A 20,371-nucleotide genomic window follows, 5' to 3' on the forward strand; every position below is an offset into this window, starting at 1 on the left:
GGATGGTTGTGCCGGGCATGGTGGCTCACATCTGTAATCCCAGCACTTTGGGAAGCTGAGGCGGGAGGATCACCTGAGGTCGGGAGTTCGAGACCAGCCTGACCAACATGGAGAACCCTCGTCTCTACTAAAAATACAAAAAGAGCCGGGCGTGGTGGCACATGCCTGTGATCCCAGCTACTCGGGAGGCTGAGGCAGGAGAATTGCTTGAACCCGGGAGGCGGAGGTTGCGGTGAGCTGAGATCGCACCCTTGCACTCCAGCCTGGGCAACAAGAGCGAGACTCTGTCTCAAAAAAAAAAAAAAAAGAAAAGGATGGTTGTGTCTATACTGAACACACAGATTTTTGTTCTTGTCATTATTCTCTAAACAATGTAATAGAACAACTATTTACATAGCACTACATTGTATTAGGTATTATAAATGATTTAAAGTCACGGGAGGATGTGTGTAAGTTATATGCAAATACTACACCACTGTATATAAGGGAATCAAGTATCTGTGGATTTTGCTCTCTGAGGGAAGGTCCTGGAATCAGTCCTCCATGGACACCAAGAAGAAAGCTGATATGGAGGACTGTAATGTAAGTGTCAGTATTCATCTAGGTCCCAGGAAAATAGAAATAAACAAATAGAGGGGAAAATGCATAAAGAAAAATAAAAACTAAGGATTTCTCAGAATTTAAGGTGTAAGTCCTCAGTTGTAAGATGACAAATTAAGGTACATAAGAAAAAAACTCACATCTAGATATAGGTTAGCAAATTTTAAAATGTCAAATATAAAGAAACCTTCTAAAAAGCTTTGAGGGAGAAAAGAAGATTACCAAAAAGGAACAAGAATCAGGCTGGCACAGACTTGAATAGCAATAATGGATGCAAAAAAATCAGAAAGAATCAACATCACATAGACTATATGTATCCTCTACGTATCTCTTAATAACATTTAAAATTTAAAATATCATATAGCAATTAAAAATAATTCCACATCTGGAAACTAAGAAAAACAATCCTATGTTAACAAAATAGAGAAATTACAAAATACCTACAGCCAGACATGACAACACTATATGTCTAAAGTTGTGGGGTATAGCTAAAATGGACCTAAGAGAGACTTTTATAGCTTTGAATACACATAAATATGAGCTAAACATTCAAGAAGCTAGAAAAAGAGTCAAAAAATAAATCACCCTAATCAAAGAAAAACCAATAAAATAGTTCATAAGTACAACAATCACTGACAAAACTACTGGTTCTTTGAAAAGATTATTAAAGTTTCATAAACTTTTAGAAACATTAACAAAACACAAGAAAGAAAGAAAACCAATAAAGATAGCAGAATGGCAATCAAAACTTTCCCTCATCCACCGCAAGCCATCTAATGGTTTTACCAAGTTCTACCTTACTTTCAAGAGCAGATAACATCTACCTACACAAATTTTTCTAGGAGAAAAAAAAAAGAAGATACCCAACTTATTTTATGAGGCCAATAGAACCTTGATATTATAACTGGGTAATAAGAGTACATGAAAAGGTTACAGGCCAAGATTCACAAATGTAAAATCCTAAATAAAATATTGACCAATTGAATCCAATGGTATATAAAAGCAAATAGACATATTGCAATCAACTAGAGTTCATTACAGAAATGCAGATGGTTCACAGAAAATCCATTAGTATTACTTATTGCATTAAAGAATGAAAAAAATGAACTTGTCTATTAAATACATGCAATGAAAGCATGTGATAAGTTAAATATAAAAACAGAATATAGGTCAGGCGTGGTGGCTCACTATTATAATCCCAGCACTTTGGGGAGCTGAGGTAAGAGGACTGCTTGAGCCCAGGAGTTTGAGACCAAACTGGGCAACATGGCATGACCCCATCTATAAAAAAAAAATACAAAAAAATAAGCCAGGCATGGTGGCACACACCTGTGGTCCCAGCTACTTGGGAGGCTGAGGTAAGAGGATTGCTTCAGCCCAGGAGGTGGAGGCTGCAGTGAGCAGTGTCTGCCCCACTGCACTCTGGCTTGGGTGACAGAGTGAGACCCCATCTTAAAAAAAAACAACAAAACTCTGAATATGGGAGTAGAAGGGAATTTACTTAACTTGATAAAAACTATCTAACAATACCAACAGCAAACATTATACTTAATGGGGCAAGGCAAGTATGACATTACTAGAATTGTTCAACATAGTACCAGGGATCTTGACTAAACAAGACAGGCAACAGAAAAAATTAAAATAATAAGAACTGAAAGAGACAAATTTCTCCTTATTTGCAGATGATACAATCAGTAACAGAGGAAAAACTCAGAAGACTTACTAGGATTAACTTAAAAAGAAGTTCTTCAAAAGTGCTGGAAACAATTTCAACCAGAATATATCATCTATACCAATAAGAACCATAATGTATTTAAGAAGTGATCTAAGAATGTATACATTCTCATTTAAACAACTGTAACAAAAGCTCTCAAAATTTTTCGTTTTCTGTACTCCTAAAAGTATTCTAATATTCTTTTCAAAAAACTAGTATTTAGTTTTGTCAATGATTGCTGTTATTTGATAGGTATTTTATGGGATTTTTTTTCTATTCATGGATAGAACTAGTTAATACTTTACAATAGTTTATACTGTAACAGTAAACTAATATTCGTTTACTAACAGTAATACTAAACTAGTAATAAATTTACAATAGCTAATATTGTAAAGATGTCAATTCAAAGCAATTATAATGAAAATCCCAAAAGAAGTTCTAGGAGAACTTGACAAAAGGACTTTCAAATTCATATGGAGGAGGCCGGTGGCTCACGTCTATAATCCCAGCACTTTGGGAGGCCGAGGTGGGCGGATCACTTGAGGTCAGGAGTTCGAGACCAGCCTGGCTGACATGGCAAAACCGCGTCTCTACTAAAAATACAAAATTAGTCAGGCGTGGTGGTGAGCGCCTGTAGTCTCAGCTACTTGGGAGGCTGAGGCAGGAGAATTGCTGGAAACCGGGAGGTGGAGGTTGCAGTGAGCCAAGATCATGCCACTGCACTCCAGCCTGGGTGAGAGTGAGACTGTCTCAGGGGGGAAAAAAAAAATCCATAGGGAAGAATAAAGGTCCACAAATAGTTAAGAAAAAGAAGAGTTAAACAATCACCTTATTTGAAAGTAAGATATATTACAATGCCATGGTAATAAAACAGTGTGGTATAGTTGCAAACAAATAATACAGTGAAATGGAACAGAACTCCCCAAAACAGCCTTATGTAAACTTGTTATATAACAGAGGTGGCATTTTATACCAGTGGACGAAAGGAAGAACTAACAGACCATGTTGGGAAAACAGTTTCTCTATAAGGAGAAAAAGTTATTATAGATCCCTACTGTACATCATACATAATAACTCCAAATGGATAAAATATCTAAATAGAAAGGTAAGCATAGAATAAGGAAAATTAGATAAATGCTATCTTTAAAAAGCACACAGTAGGTGGACTGATAGGACATATATTAAATACACTAGCATGGACACCAACTGGTAGGGAAAGGAATGGTAATGGTAATAGTGGGTGAAGAAGGAAAAATAATAAAGCAAAATAAGGGCCTTGCTAGTGGCAATGATGACAAAAAGCCATGGACTAAGGAGTTACTGTACTTCTGTTCACCTAAGGTCAACAAAATACAGATAGGTGTCAATCCTCAGAACTGAAGGATATCCAAGGAACATAAGAATATGTGTAAATTATGCCATATACAGAGATTTCAGTGTTTTTTTCTAAACCCTGTACATATTTAATAGTGATAGAAACCTTATCTTTAAAACATTCCATGTCTCCACTTTTACACTTTCCCTTTCTTTATTCCTTTGTGCTGAACTCTGGAAACACCTCAGCTCTATTTTCCTTACTATGAAAGAAAAGGTAGCTTTTTCCTTCTTCTCCAGAAGGGAATGAGCTAGTGGCCTGTAATTAACAGCACACTCTGGACCAAGTCAACAAGTATCAACTGGCTAACTCTGAGGGAGATTTTCCAATTTAAATACTAAAACTCATCATCTCACATCTAGGCTATTTAACAACCATAACATTTATTTCCCGTTACATTACCTCTGAAATAGAGAGTAATTTGGATTAATTTTAACATAAATGCATCTGTATTTGATTTCATAGTATTATGGGGGAAGGTGGGAAAGCTGAAAGTACACAGACATACCAGTTCTTTTATTCGTTTTCTGTGTCTACTATGTGGGTTGTTCAAATGACTGGTAAGATCAAATATTGTTGGTATTGCATTATCTCGAAGAACTGTCCTATAAGGACTCTGAAAAAGAAAATTGTGTTAATTCAGAGATGGTCCTTATAAATATATTACACATCAATAAAATTCTATGTTAATGACCTCCACAATATTCCTTCAACTCCAGCTCTAAAGTATAGAGACTTACAGAATTTGATGTCAGTTCAGGTCAGTCTACTATTTCCAACTGTGCCTGCATTTGCCCTTCTGGCAATCTATTATAAATTAAGAAACTGAATTGAAGGTAGGCATAAAATATAAAATGTACTTGCATTTTGCATATCTGTTTCTAATTCAGCATCCCAGCTACTTTATCTGTACTGTCCTTCCATGAGCCCGCCAAATCTACAGGAGGTACAAGTCTCCCAAAATAATCTGCACTCTTGTATGTTCCATAATAATGCATCCCTATTTTACCTAATGTTCCACTTTTGCTAATATTACTGAGAAGCATCAAGGCACAGTGAAAATATTGGACTGGGACCCAGGAGACCTAGGAACTAGTCCAAACTCTACCAGTGAGTGACTCACTAAGACACCCTGGCTAAATTACTTTCCCTTTTTCGGCCCCAGTTTCTTTTTCTGAATAAAATTCTGGTATTGAACTAGATCAACATTTCCTAAAATGAAATTATTCACATACTAATGATCACAATGCTTGCCATTTCAGTTATATTACCATCTGTATTTTTACACAATCTACTCATTTTTTAGTTAACACTGTCTTAAGTAATAAAACTGTAGGAAGAATGATCTGATGTTATCTTATGTTTTTAAAAAAGTTTTTAAACATTTTATGTTTTTAACACATACTACAAAACTTCTAAAATAAAAATTGATTCATCTGCCACATGAAACCAACTCTCACGCCACAAGTGATACTGATATACATAATCACATTTTTGCAAATGCTAATCTAGGTATTTCTGTATCTCTTTCAAGTCCTAATCATCTTATGAAAGAATGATCATACTCTACCCTACTTCCTGTTAATTTCATCCAACTTGGCTAGAAGCTGGATGCATACTTAGATGGTAACGGTCCTACTGCCAGCCCTGAGGAGGCTGAGTAAAAGACAAGAAGCTTATTAAGAGGGACAGTAATAAATAACTGCTATTACACTCCCCTCAGACAGTCCAAAGAATAGTGCCTTTAATTTCTTCCTGAATTTGGAATGATAAAGATAAGACATACTTCATTTAAACAAGCTTTCTTTGAAGCAGTGATTATTTCAAAATATCTAAGCATGCTCAAAGAACATGCCAAACAAAAATAACAACTTCTAAATTTGTTCACCCAAGGAAGGGAGGTCGGGAAGACATGAAGGGAAAACATGTATCTAAATGGAACACACTATCTTGGGTTGTACCCAAAGAGTTGTTAAACACATTTGGGATGAATTTCTATTCAGAGTCAATATTTTCTAGTTCAATTCCATGCCATAACAGAAAACACAAAGATGATTCTCTGACTTCCTAGTAACAGTCAACTTCTAGTGCTGGGCTCGTGATCCTGAGTCTACTAGGGAGGCTGAATGAGGAATTGGTTAGGGACACAATCACTGAAGGGAGTACAAGTTATTATATTCAAAGCTCCCTCATCTTTCACACCGAGCAAATGTCCCCAAAATAAGCAAAAACACATACACAGTCAATTCTTGATATCTAACTAAATATTAAACGAGGGGAGGAATAAAACATTTTAACAAAGTTTTAAAAGTCAAATCAAATTGATTTTCTATTTGCAAATAAAGCAAAGATATTATAGATCAGAAAACAGAATGTATGAATGAAAAAAATGACATTTTATAAATATTTATTTTGGCCAGGAATGTTGGCTCACACCTGTAATTCCAACACTTTGGGAGGCCTTGGCCGGGTAGACGGCTTGACCCCAGGAGTTCAAGACCAGCTTAGGTAACACGGCAAAACTCCATCTCTACAAAAAATACAAAAATTAGCGAGGTATGGTGGCACGTGCCTGTAGTTCCAGCTACTTGGGAGGCTCAGCGGGGAGGATTGCTTGAGCCTGGGAGGTCGGGGCTGCAGTGAGCCATGGCTGCGCCACTGCACCCCAGCTTAGGCAACAGAGTGAGACCCTATCTCAAAAAATAATAATAATAATAAAAATATAAATATCGATAAGGACACATGCCAAAAAAGACAATATTCAATTACTACGTATGATACCAAGTATCTCAGTATCAAGATTTAATCTTTAACTGCTGAATTAAGGTTTGAGCATAAAAGAATAATCTTACTCTAGCATCAAAATAATAAAATATTTGGCTCCGGCCAAATTCAGTAGTCATGAATGTTTACTGATGAAATCTTTTTTTTTGTCTGTTTGTTTAAAGACAGGGTCTCACCACCATGTTGCCCAGGCTGGCTCTGAATTCCTAGGCTCAAGCAATCCTTCAGCCTTGGACTCCTGAGTAGCTGGGACTACAGACACGTGCCACTGTGCCTTGCTACTGATGAGATCTTCAATGCCAAACTGATAAAGCCAAAACTCTTAAACATTTAGATACAGATATCAGAAAATCCAGGGGTTTTTGTTTGTTTGTTTGTTTTTGAGACACAGTCTCACTCTGTCACCAAGGCTGAAGTGCAGTGGCACAATCTTGGCTCACTGCAACCTCGGCCTCCTTGGTTCAAGCGATTCTCCTGTTTCAGCCTACTGAGCAGCTGGGATTACACGTGTGCACCGCCATGCCCACCAAAATTTTTTTTGTTTTGTTTTGTTTGGTATTTTTAGTAGAGAAGGGGTTTCCCCGTTGGCCAGGCTGGTCTCAAACTCCTGACCGCAAATGATCTGCCCGCCTCAGCCTCCCAAAGTGCTGGGATTACAGGTGTGAGCTACCATACCCAGCCCAGAAATTCAGTTTTTAATAACAACATCTCCTAGACGTATAGAAAGAACATTTTCTCACATTTGGATTCATTTATTCAAGACTGAAGAATCATTTAGAAATTAAAAAAGCATACCTGGCTCATCTTTCTGTTCTATTCTCTAACTAAAGAATGTAAGAATGAACTATCCTTTAAATTTCTCACAATCTGGTTAGAATTATCTAATTAAGAGACCATATTTATTACTAAAATAAAAATGCAAAAATGCATATGGCAAATGTATTTAAAATAATTTGGGATATTTTTACTTCATGTCAAGAACATAAAAGTAGTTTGCCTTTTAAACATATGAAACCTTTTATTTTGGTTGATCATTATTACCCTTTTAACAAATCAAGGCAAAAATATTCCTCAAATATTTGTGATTAAACTGTTGAACCGGAATTGGCTCACCTCCCAATGACTTCACAAGTATCTGCTTCAATTAATTTTGAGAAATAAAATAACCCAATCATTCTTTAGTTTTCTGATGCCTCTGCAAAATGTATCTGAAAAAAATATCAAAATAAATTGCTGCATAACAACATATAGTGTACCTTTGAATCAAGTTTATGTCTATCCCAATATCTGAGGTGTTACATTAGTTACACTGAAACAAGTCTGCTTCATTTCAATCAAATTTGCCTTATTTGTGCCTTTTATAAATCACAGCAAGAGAATCACAGAGAGTTAAAAATCTTAGAACTCAGGAATTACCTGGCCTAATCTCCTTATTAGGAACTGGGGCCCAAAGAGGGGAAGTGACTTGGCCAAGCTCACACAGTTAACAGTAGGTCCTGATATGAAATTACATATTATTGATGAAAATGTTTTTCCACATTACCTGGATAATTTGTTTACTATTATATCTACCACATAAAAATTAAAAGTTGGTTCTAATAGTACATACAAAAACATGAAAACAAGAGCTCCATTCCGAGATGAAAATTTTACTCATAAAAAAGCTCTAGATAAACAGCTCTAAATAAAAACACCAACTTTACCTTAAATAAACATATACTTTTATAATCATCTAAAATTTTCCTGAAGACTAAATAATATTTAAAAGTGGTTACCTCAGCCGGGTGTGGAGGCTCATACATGTAATCCCAGCACTTTGGGAGGCCGAGGTGGGCGGGTCACTTGAGGTCAGGAGTTTGAGACTAGCCTGGCCAACATGGAGAAATCCCACCTCTACTAAAAGTACAAAAATTAGCTGGGCGTGGTGGCACAATGCCTGTAATCTCAGCTACTTGGGAGGCTGAGGAGAGAGAATCGCTTGAGCCCAGGAGGTGGGGGAGGTGGCAGAGGTTGCAGTGAGCTAAGATAGCGCCACTGCACTCCAGCGTGGGTGACAGAGCAAGACTGTCTTTAAAAAAAAAAAAAAAAAAAAGTAGTTACCTTGGGTGAGTAGAAATGCGGCACCAGGAACAGAAGAGTTTTGTTTTTTTTCTTTTAATCATTTTGAGTTTTTTTTCCAGACAAGCTCTCACTCTGTCGCCCAGAGTGGAGTGTAGTGGCATGAACACAAATCTCTGCAGCCCCGACGTCATGGGCTCAAGTATTCTCCCATCTCAGCTTCCCAAGTAGCTGGGACTACAGGCATACATCACCACACCTCGCTAGTTTTTTTGGTATTTTCTGTAGCGACGGCATCTGGCCATGTTGCCCAGGCTGGTCTCAAACTCCTGAGCTCAAGTGGTCTTCCTGCCTCGGCCTCCCAAAGTGCTGGGATTATAGGCGCCTGGCAAAATCAGGATTTTAAGAACAAAACAGATACTATTCAGCTCCAAATCTGTCTTCATCTTAAAGTGGCAGGATATAGGAATACCTTCCAACATTGGTAAATACTTACATTTCCAACCAGACACAGTGAGAGAGAGAAATCAAGTCAAACAGAGAGACACCAAGCTCTTCTATTACTCACAGTTCTACAGATCATAGAGGTCTCAAAATGTTTGGCACATAATCGATAATGTTTATTTAGCTGATCAGGTGTTTTATCTTCTAAGTCTGCTCTCCTACAGTTCTCCACCCACTTCTGGCATCTATAAATAAAACCAAAATACAATTATGAAAATGAGCTCAGCATTTAAATTTCAGCCTTCAGTTTTAAGGCAAACATACATTAATAACAACGGATTCCTGCTCCCCTCCCTGAGAACATAATTTGGAGAATTTGATTAATAACAAAATAACAGTTGGAAAAAACCTTAGAAGTCATTTAGTACCAACATTTCAATTACAGACAAGGTTAAGAAGTAACTTGTTTGGAGGGAAGTACAAAATCATCAGCAGAACTAGAACTGAAACCTGCATCTTCCAACTCCCAAAACATCAGAGAAGATTCAACCATCAGCAGAACAAGCAGAAAGCTGCATGCACAGCCACAAGGCTAACAGCTTAACATTCCCTTCAGGATTTCAACTTCAACAAGCATACAAAACAACACTGTCACTGTAGAAAATCAGCAATTAGGCCGGGCGTGGTGTCACGCCTGTAATCCCAGCACTTTGGGAGGCCGAGGCAGGCGGATCAGGAGGTCAGGAGATCGAGACCATCCTGGCTAACCCGGTGAAACCCCGTCTCTACTAAAAATACAAAAAATTAGCTGGGCGAAGCGGCGAGCGCCTGTAGTCCCAGCTACTCGGGAGGCTGAGGTAGGAGAATGGCGTGAACCCGGGAGGCGGAGCTTGCAGTGAGCCGAGATTGCGCCACTGCACTCCAGCCTGGGTGACAGAGCCAGACACCGTCTCGGAAAAAAAAAAAAAAATTCAGCAACTAGATGTTCTTTAAATAACTAGTTTCTAAGGGAAGCATAAAGGCTGTATTCGTTTATCTTCCTATGAACACAAATTATTATCTACGGTAATACGTGCTGACTAGATTGCAAGCTCCATGAATGCAGGGACTGTGACTACACAATCTAGTACACAAAAAGTGTTGAAGACAGAGAACAAGACAAAGTCCATGCCCTCTCGGTGCTTAAATATTTTCAGAAAAGCTAATAATAAGCACTTATTATGAGCCAGACACGTTCTAAGTCCTTTCCAAAGATGGGTACTATTAATATCCCCCTTGTGCAGATGAAGGCACAGAAATATTAAGTAACTTGCTAAAGTCACAACTAGATCTTTCCTCAAATTTCTTTTCCTTTTTTTTTTTTTTTTTTTTTTTGAGACAGAGTTTTGCTCTTGTTGCCCAGGTTGGAGTGCAATGCCATGATCTTGGCTCACTGCAACCTCTGCTTCCCGGGTTCAAGCGATTCTCCTGTCTCAGCCTCCCAAGTAGCTGGGATTACAGGCATGCGTTACCACACCTGGCTAATTTTGTATTTTTAGTAGAGACTGGGTTTCTCCATGTTGGTCAGGCTGGTCTCGAACTCCCGACCTCAGGTGATCTGCCCGCCTCGGCCTCCCAAAGTGCTGGGATTACAGGCGTGAGCCACCGCGCCCGGCCCATTCCTCAAATTTCTAAGAATAAAAGTTCTGCCGTGGATAAACAGTATCACAAATTATTTTTTTGAGATGGTGTCTTGCTCTTTAGCCCAGGGTGGAGTGCAGCGGTGTGATCTCAGCTCACTGCAACCTCTGCCTCCCAGGTTCAAGCAATTCTCCTGCCTCAGCCGCCCGAGGAGCTGAGATTACAGGCATGCACCACCACACTCAGCTAATTTTTGTATTTATAGTACAGATGGGGTTTCAGCACGTTGGCTAGCTTGGTCTCGAACTCCGGATCGCAGGTGATCTGCCCACCTTGGCCTCCCAAAGTGCTAGGATTACAGGCGCGAGCCACTGCGCCCGGCCCAACATATTCCTTTATAATTAAATCACAGTATTTTTTTTTTTATGTTTTAACACTATTGTCCACCTCCCCCCAACATACATGCCCCTGACACTTAATTCTCTCTACTCTAAAAATGTAAAATCAAGGTAAAATGCTATGATTTTTAAAAAACTACACCTAAATTGTACAGCATTTCATTTGACCAACAAGTATTACTGCTCACAGTAATGATGCCTAAGATGTTCACAATTTAATCACACTTTTACACAGTTGTACATTATGATTATAAACATTTCATGTTTCAAAATCCAAATATTAAGTATAAAAACGATCTCACTATAAAATAATTTGCCATACTGCTACAGTTGTTTGTTTTTTAAATTCTTAAATCTCTGGAGACCTTCCACACAGAGCAATACTGTACATATTACCTCTGAACTAAGTTGAAACAGCTTTCTGATATCAACAGCAACTCTTATTCAGACAATCAAGAACAGAATGGGCATCAGGCAGAGAGCCTAATTAAATACACCTGTCTTTCTATATGAACTACTTAAGAATAAATCTAGTGAAAGAAGTGCAAGACCTCTAATAATCTTTTTAAAGCAAACTTAAATAAATACACAAGTTTATGAACTGGCACACTAAATTCCAAAGATGTCAATTCTCCCCAAACCCATTTACTAATTCAATATAATCACAAGCCCAGTAAGTTTGTGAGAGAGAGCAAGAGAAAGAAATGACAAATTATTCTAAAACTTTTTATACACAAAATTAAAGAACCAGGGATAACCAAGATAATCTTGAGAGAGAGAGAGAGGAAAAAGGAGGTTGAAAGAATTACACTACCAGATATTAAGACTTACTGTAAAGCTTATTAAGACAGGTACTGGCAGAAGGACAGAACAGTGAAACAAAATAGAGCACTGCAGATACTTAAAGGTAGCTTTGAACAGCAGCAAATATGGATTTTTCTTTTCCAATAAATAGGGCCGAGTCAGCTGAATATCTACATGAAAAAAATAAATCTTAACTCCTATTTGTACACCATACACAAAAATAAGTTCCAAGTGATTGGAGATCTAAATATGAAAGGTAAAACAATAAAGCCACTAAAAGATAACACAGGAGATTATCTTCATGACCTTGGAATAAAGATCTCTTAAGGCAACAGCACAAATGCTAGAGGAAAAGATATATAAATTAGGCTACTTTAAAGTTAATAACTTTTCTTCATTAAAAGAAGCCATTTAAGAGTGAAATGGCAGACCACAAAATATCAGATATTTGCAATACATATATCTAACAATGGACTCACATTCAAAATATATATGAAGAACTCCTACAAATAAATAACCCAACATAAAAATAGGCAAGGGGCCTTGAACAGGCACTTTATAATAAAAAGGTTTTAAAAATGGCAATACATAGATAAAAAAAAATGCTCGATCTCATTTGCCATCAGGGAAATGCTAATTAAAGCCAAAACAAATTACTACATACCCACAAGAATGACTACAATGTAAAAGAGGTAATACCAAATATTGGGGAGAAGGTGAAGTAACTTTGCCCATCAACAGCAGGATGGATAAATTGTGGTATATTCATTCAATGGAATACTACTTGGCTATGAAATGAACAAACTATCTACAATCTCACAAATGTAATGTTAAGCAGAAGAAGCCAGGAGTACATACTACATGATTCCTTTGATATGAAATTCTAGAACAGGCAAAACTCATTCATAGTGATTGTTCAGAAAAAGAGTTAACACAGCAGACCTCAGGCTGCTGTCCTTAGAAAGGCCTGTTTGTTAAGGACCTTGGGCTGGTATCCGGGAACTTGGTTGGTAAACAGTTCCATACACAGAAATAAAATTTTTCCTAACTGATAATGCAGCTCAATGTGCCTAGACTGTTTGTGCAAACAACATGATTTATGCTGAACACCTGCCATCCCTTCTGGGAATTTGGAATTTTATTATATGCCAGGCAGAGGCTGCCTATGTGATCAGGACCCAGTAAAAACCTTGGACACTACGTCTCTAACGGTCTTCTCTCCACAGAAACACGGCACGTGTTGCCACATTTCCACCACTGGGGAAAAACGGGCTCTGGGTGACCCCCTCATGGGAAAGAGGGAGCATAGGGAAGCCTATACATGGATTCCTTCAGACTGTGCCTGTGTCTTTTTCCCTCATGATCCAGATGTGTATCCTTACTACAATGCAATAAATCTTCACTGTGAGTACAACCATATACTGAGTCCTGCAAGCCCTTCTAGTGAATCTTTAAATATGGGGTGGTCTGGCTCTGCCTCAACACAGTGATGGAATAGCAGATACATTTGGGGAGGGTAACAACTGGGAGTGGGCACAAAAGAGGCTACTGAGGTGCTGCTAATGTTCTATATCTCAAACAATAATAAAGCTTCCATTCATTCTCCCTCTTCCCCCCAAAACCTAACTAATCCAAGGTATGTGAAGTCACAGTGGCTACCACTGGGGAGAATGGGATAATGGCTGGGAGAACCATGAAGCAGAGAAGTTTGGGACGCTAGTGATACTCTATTTTTTAAAAATCCCGGTGAAATTTTCATGGATATGTTACTCTGAAAATCCAACATGATGTACAGTTATCATTTGTGATCTTCTGTGCATATGTTTTTTAGGGTTTTTTTTTTTGAGAGAGAGGATCTCACTCTGTTGCACAGGCTGGAGTGCAGTGGTGCAATCTCGGCTCACTGCAGCCTCCATCTCCTGGGTTCAAGTGATTCTCCCACCTCAGTCTCCCATGTAGCTGGGACTACAGGCACACGCCACCATGCCTGGCTAACTTTTTGTATTTTTTGTAGAGACGGGGTTTCACCATGTTGCCCAGGTTAGTCTGAAACGCCTGGGTGAAGTGATCGTCCTGCCTCGGCCTCCCAAGGTGCTAGGATTACAGGCATGAGCCACCGCACGTAGCTCTTCTATGTATACGTTTTTACATGAATAAAATTATAAAAATTATATATGACCGGGAGGCTGAGGTAGGAGAATCACTTGAATCCGGGAGGTGGAGGTTGCAGTAGGCCAAGATCGCACCACTGCACTCCAGCCTGGCAAGAGAGCGAGACTCTGTCTCAAAAAAAAGAAAAAAAAAAAAAAAATATATATATATATATATATATGACCACAATAAGTGTTTTCACATGTGTATTCATATGTGTATTATGAACATGTATATATATTTATATACATACATACCCACTTACATACTCATCTCAAATTTTTACCAATGCCTCCCCTTTCCCAGCTCTCCCTGTCATTGTTCTGTTCCCTGTACTCCAGATTTTGTAGACTTTTCCCTTAGCACAGTGGAATGACTCCCCAAATCCATCTGCTTCTCTCCATCAATAACACCCTGGTCCAAGCTACCATAATTTTTTACCTGGTCTACTAGTATCTCTTCCAAACTGGTCATCTGCCCTTCTCTAACCCCTTCTCCATGCTGCAGAGCCTTTTTTAAAGCCAATTTGAGAATGTCTCTCCCATGCTTAAGCTTTTAGTGGCTTCTCATTACTCTCAGGATAAACAACTGTGTTCACTTCTATCCTGAGGCCTTCCCTGCGCTGTTTACTCAGCCTACTACACTCTTCTTGCTGCTTTTTATACACTTCCTATGCACAGTTAACTATGACTCAGCCTTCAGATCTTAGCTCAAATGTCATTTCTTGAGGGAAAGTTTTCCTGACTCACATGTGTACATATATGTGGGTGTATGTGTATGAATATGTATGCACACAGAAAACTCCAGGTATTTAAGACTTTCCACCTCTCCATGTGTAATATCTGAACTCCCTACATTTATCTTACTATATTATTCCCACAGTGTAAACATGCCCTAATGTCTCCCATCTTTAAAACTCTCTTAATCCTGATCCTCTTTATAGCAAAACTTATTAAAGCATCCATTTGGACTGCATCCACTTATCTTGTTGTACTGTCTCCTTAATCAATGCCAAGGAGGCTCCTACTCTATCCCTTTTCCACTGAAACTGCTCAAGAAAATTACTAACGACCCTATCCTGCCAAAACCAACGGTCACTTTCCTGTACAGATTTTATTTCATTTTTAACTTTTCTTTTTTTTTTGGTGGAGTCTTGCTCTTGTCGCTCAGGCTGGAGTGCAGTGGCACAATCTTGGCTCCCTGCAACCTCTGCCTCCTGGGTTCAAGCTACTCTCCTGCCTCAGCCTCCTGAGTAGCTGGGATTACAGGCACCCCCCACCATGCCCGGCTGATTTTTGTACTTTTAGTAGAGATGGGGTTTCGCCATGTTGGCCAGGCTGGTCTCGAACCCCTGACCAGGTGATCCACCCGCCTCGGCCTCCCAAAGTGCTGGGATTACAGGCGTGAGCCATTGTGCCTGGCCTATCTTTTATTTCATTTTTAAAGTAATGAGAAGAGGTGTCATGTTGCCCAGGTGGGTCTCAAACTCCCGGGCTCAAGCGATCCTCCCGCCTCGACCTCACAAAGTGCTGGGATTACAGGCGTGAGCCACTGCGTGCAGCCACTTTCTGTACACACCTTAAACACCTTCGGCACTAGTCAACCATCACTGATTACTTCTTTGTTTTGTTTTTGATGTTTTTCCCTCATTGGTTTCTTACTAATGCAGCATTTCTAAAAGTGTATTCCAAGGAATCCTGTTCAAAGAATTGCTCCTAAAAAAAAAAAAAAGGGAGAGAGACAGGGCCTCAATCTGTCGCCCAGGCTGTAGCACACTGGTGCAATCATAGCTCATTCTAAGTTCAAACTCCTAGGTTTAAGCCATCCTCCTGCCTCGGCCTCTCAAAGTGCTGGGATTACAGGCCTGAGTGACTATGCCCAGTCAGAACTGTTACATTTAAAAAAAAAAAAAAAAAAAAGGGACCGGGCATGGTGGCTCGTAATACCAGCACTTTGAGAGGCCAAGGCAAGAGGATCACTTGAGGCTAGGAGTTCAAGACCAGCCTGGACAATATAGGGAGACCTTGTCTCTATAAAAAATTAAAAAATTAGTCAAGTGTGGTGGCGTGTGCCTATGGTCCCCAGCTACTTGGGAGGCAGAGATGGGAGGATTGTTTGAGCCTGGGAGATGGAGACTGCAGTGAGCAATGATTGTGCCCCTGCACTCCAGCCTGGGTGACAGAATAAGAACCTGTCTCCAAAAAAAAACAGGGTTCCATGGTCAAAAAAGTTCGGGTAATACCTATTTTATCCTGTCCTACCTGCTCTTAAGGTTTTAGACATTTCTGCAGGGCCTTTAAAGAAGTTAGCTAACCTCTCTGTACCTACTTTGGTCATCTGTAAAGCAAGGACTACCTCAAAATTTACTGCAAGGGTAACATGGAATAATGTATATATAACAGAGAAGTATATAACAGAGCAGTGCCTGTCACAAAGAATACACTACGTAAGTACTGTTCCAGCCTGGGCAACATGGTGAAACCCTGTCTCTACAAAAAATACAAAAATTAGCCAGGCATGGTGGTATGTACCTGCAGTCCCAGCTACTTGGGAGGATAAGGCAGGAGAATTACTTGAGCGCAGGAGGCAGAGGTTGCAATGACTGGAGATCGTGTCATTGCACTTTAGCCTGGGTGACAGTGAGACACTGTCTCAAAAAAAAAAAAAAAAGGAAAAAGAAGTACTATTATTACAACTCACCCCATTGTTTGGAAGATTAAATGAGTTGATATGAAAGTACTTCAGGCTGGGCGTGGTGTCTCACATCTGCAATCCTACGACTTTGGGAGGCTGAACAAGGGGGGAATGCTTCAGCTCAGGAGTCCAAGACCAGCCTGGGCAACATGGTGAGACCCTGTCTCTAAAAAAAATTTTTTTCAAAAATTAGCCGGGGGTTGTGATGGGCACCTATAGTCCCAGGTACTTGGGTGGCTAAGGCTGGAAGATCGCTTGAGCCCAGGAGGTTGAGGCTGCAGTGAGCCATGCTCCTGCCACACTGCACTCCAGCCTGAGTGACAGAGTAAGACCCCTCAAAAAAAAAAAAAAGTTTGAAATTTGCTGCTCACATTTTAGAGCAGCAATTCTCAAACTTCATAGTCCCAGGATTCCTTTGCACTATTACATTATTGAGGACTCCAAAGATCTTTTGTTTATGTGGATTTTACCTAACAACATTTATCAGAAAAATTTTAAAAATATTTATTAATTCATTAAAATACCAACCTTATGTTAACACAAATAACGTTTTAATAAAAAATTGCATTTTCCAAAACAAAAATATTTAGTGAGAAAAATGATACTTCTTCATTTTTGCAAATCTCTTTAACGTCCAGCTTAACAGAAGACAGCTAGATTCTCATATCTGCTTCTGTATTTAATCTATTGCTATATGTTGTTTTGGTTGAAATATATGAAGAAAATCTAGCCTCATAACGATATGCAGTTAAAAAGGTTATTACAATACTCCTCTTTTTTCCATATAATTGTGAATTCTCCACAAGTGGTAGTTTCTTCAAGATTAGTTGAAATGTGAAATCTGAGACCAGACCAATGAGCTTTTTCATGCCCTAGTACATAAAAAATCCCATAGTCTATCTTGCACTTTTATCCATGTATGTCTCTGTAAAACCATAAATTCGTCATTTGGAAAATATTAGTTCAGTGAGTTATACATACCATATAAATGTTAATGCAATTCATTATACAAAAAAAAAAAACAAAACAAAACACATCAGTATCATCAGTGATCTCACCAGAAAAGTCTTTAAGTATTAGAGAGCTGTCAAGCTCACAGTGGCACATAAATTTTCCAAAATTCTAATTTTCAACTTGAATGCTCAAATTATCAGTTGTTCTCCTTGAAGTGGCAGGCTTGTTTATTTCTGAGAAAATGTCTACCGAACACTCAGATCTGAATAATCATATTTAGAAAATTCTAGAAAACACAACACAAAATTTATCAAAGCAATGATGCCATCATGTTATGTAGCAACCCAAAAATTCCACTGTCCACTCCTGAGAGACCAAATATGAAAAATGCAAATAATATCAGTGTTATTATGAAAATAGTTCTGACATTGTGGACTCCCTGAAAGGGTCTTGGGGATTGCTATGGTCTGAATGTCTGCATCCCCTCAAAATTCATATTGAAACAATCCCCAGTGCAGTGGTGTTGGGAGGTGGGGCATCTGGGAGATGACTTAGGTCATGACGGGGAAGCCTTATTTGCCCCTTCCGCCATGTGAGAACAGAACAAGAAGGCACCATCTAAGAAGCCAAGAGTGAGCCCTCACCAGATGCCAAATCTGCTGGTGACTTCATCTTGGACTTCCCAGCTTCCAGAACTATGAGAAATAAATTTCTGTTGTTTAAAAATCACCTAGTCTAAGGTATTTTGTTATAACAGCCCAAACAGGCACCCTCACGAGTCCCCAGAAAACCACTGTTTTACATTTCACAAAGTGGAGCACACCAGCTCTCAATCAGCCTTCATTAAATTGCCAGAAGAACCTTGGAAGCCCTCACCCATCTTGAGTGAGTTAGTACTAGCTGCCTGAGGAGGAAGAAGAGGGCTTCAACGCCCATCTCACTCTAATCAGAGCAATTCATTAGCTCTACCTGTACCTTCTCCTGGTTTAGGAAGAGCTCCACTGTGAGCTGCCTCACAGTGGCAAGCCTTGGCATTAGGCAAGCCACCCTGGGGCAATCAAGACTTAGGTTTTTTTTTGTTTTTTTTGTTTTTTTTTTTTTTACTTAAACCGTGTCACTGACCTAAGCTGGGTTGGTTATTTCACTTTTTTAAAAAAGAAGCATATTAATGCCACGTTTTCTAAAACAATAAGAACTATTATGGTATGTGATTCCACACCATACACTTTATTAATTACACTCTTAAGTTTAAATTATTTCTAAATAGCTGTTTCTAAAAGCATGCATGGAATTTATAACTGATGACTGGGAAATGTACTGTTTTAATAGCATTAAATATATTCATCTTTATTGTTTGTTAACAATGTTAGCATTTGAAGACTAGACTGGCAATGTCACCTTTTATCAACCTTCCCTACAACCTGTTTATAGAAGAAAAGGTGGGGGGGGTGGGTTAGAACTAATAACCCTAAAAATACTGTTATTAATTCAATAACACCTCTGGAAACTACTTCTTTGTTATAAATAACACTGGGCACAGTGAAAAGGAAACTATCAAATACAGTAGAACTTAAAATCATGTAGTACGAGGAGGTTTGATTTGGATAAAAAGACCTTGAACATATTAAGTTAAACAAGCCAGACATAAAAGGAGAAATATCGTATGATTCCACCAATATGAGGAACCTAGAACAGGCAAATTTATAAAGACCGAAAGTGGATTCGAGGTTACCAAAGGCTGGAAGGGCAGGGGAATGGGAGGTTATTGCCTAATGGTTACAGTTTTTGTTTGGGATAAATGAAAAAGTTTTGAAAATAGTGGAGAAGGTTGCACAACACTGTGAATATAATTAACGCCACTGAATTGCACACTTAAAGGTTAAATTAGCAAATTTTGTTGTATTTTACCAAAATTTTAAAAATTAATGTATATACCCCAAATCGTACACTTTACATGGGTGAATTATATGTGAATTGCATCTCAATAAACATCTTTTTAAAAAGAAATTCATGATTTGGTCTTGAAGCATTCAAAGGAGTCTAACGCTGAAAAGGGCAGAGACTTAGTGTGATCCTGGGGACAAAACTAGGACCTCCAAGGCCTCAATTACAGGAGGCAGATGTCCACTCAATACAAGGAAGAAACAACAGTCAAAGCATCCAGAATCATCACGTGTCTTCTCACAAAGGAGAGGACTATCATTAGAGGTGTTTTAGCAAGGGCAAAGATTCCCATCTGTCAGGAATGCACAGGGCCTGTAAAGGCCCATAAACATATTTGTCTTCGAATGCTAAATTGTGTCTATGTTTTTTTTTTTTCAGGTAAGAGTCCTTATGCTAGATTCTCAAAAGGGATAATAACCATAAAAATGATAAAAGTCACTATTATTGAGAAAATTCCAGTATTTCAAGTGAGATTTCACTAGATCTAAACACTTCTTTCAAATCTGAAATTGTAAACCCCTATAGACTATACTCCCCTTAAGGAGTGTAGTCAAAACAGGATTCACTACATATTAATACAAATGACCTGTGGTCCAGAACTGACTAGGGGTGCCCTCATTATGGAAGTGAAATAAACCTGTAAGAATGTCTTTGGGCTAAAATTTGGGTAAAAGGAAGATAACGCATAATGGGGCAAGGCCAAGTCAGACTAAGATGCTCCTCTCCTCTGTTCCCAACTGCTACTCCTCACTGTACTGAGCGAGTTCTTTCCCATGTCTCAGAACTTAAAACACTGGGAATGCCCCAGGACTCAATCCTCAGATCTGTTCT

At 38.8% G+C, this 20,371-nt stretch overlaps 1 protein-coding gene across 1 annotated transcript in view; it reads right to left on the reverse strand.

The window, feature by feature from the left end:
- The window catches only part of THAP12 (THAP domain containing 12), a 31,206-nt gene that overhangs the window by 6,795 nt on the left and 4,040 nt on the right, over nucleotides 1-20,371 (reverse strand). Inside the window, exons 2-3 of the mRNA XM_016921640.4 lie at nucleotides 9,100-9,220; nucleotides 4,198-4,305 (exon numbers count right to left, since the gene is read on the reverse strand). Of these exons, the coding sequence (XP_016777129.3) occupies nucleotides 4,198-4,305; nucleotides 9,100-9,220 (229 nt within the window). The remainder of the gene's footprint in view (nucleotides 1-4,197; nucleotides 4,306-9,099; nucleotides 9,221-20,371) is intronic.

The sequence above is a fragment of the Pan troglodytes genome, chromosome 9 (genome assembly GCF_028858775.2).
Source record: "Pan troglodytes isolate AG18354 chromosome 9, NHGRI_mPanTro3-v2.0_pri, whole genome shotgun sequence".
In the NCBI taxonomy this organism is placed as follows: domain Eukaryota; kingdom Metazoa; phylum Chordata; class Mammalia; order Primates; family Hominidae; genus Pan; species Pan troglodytes.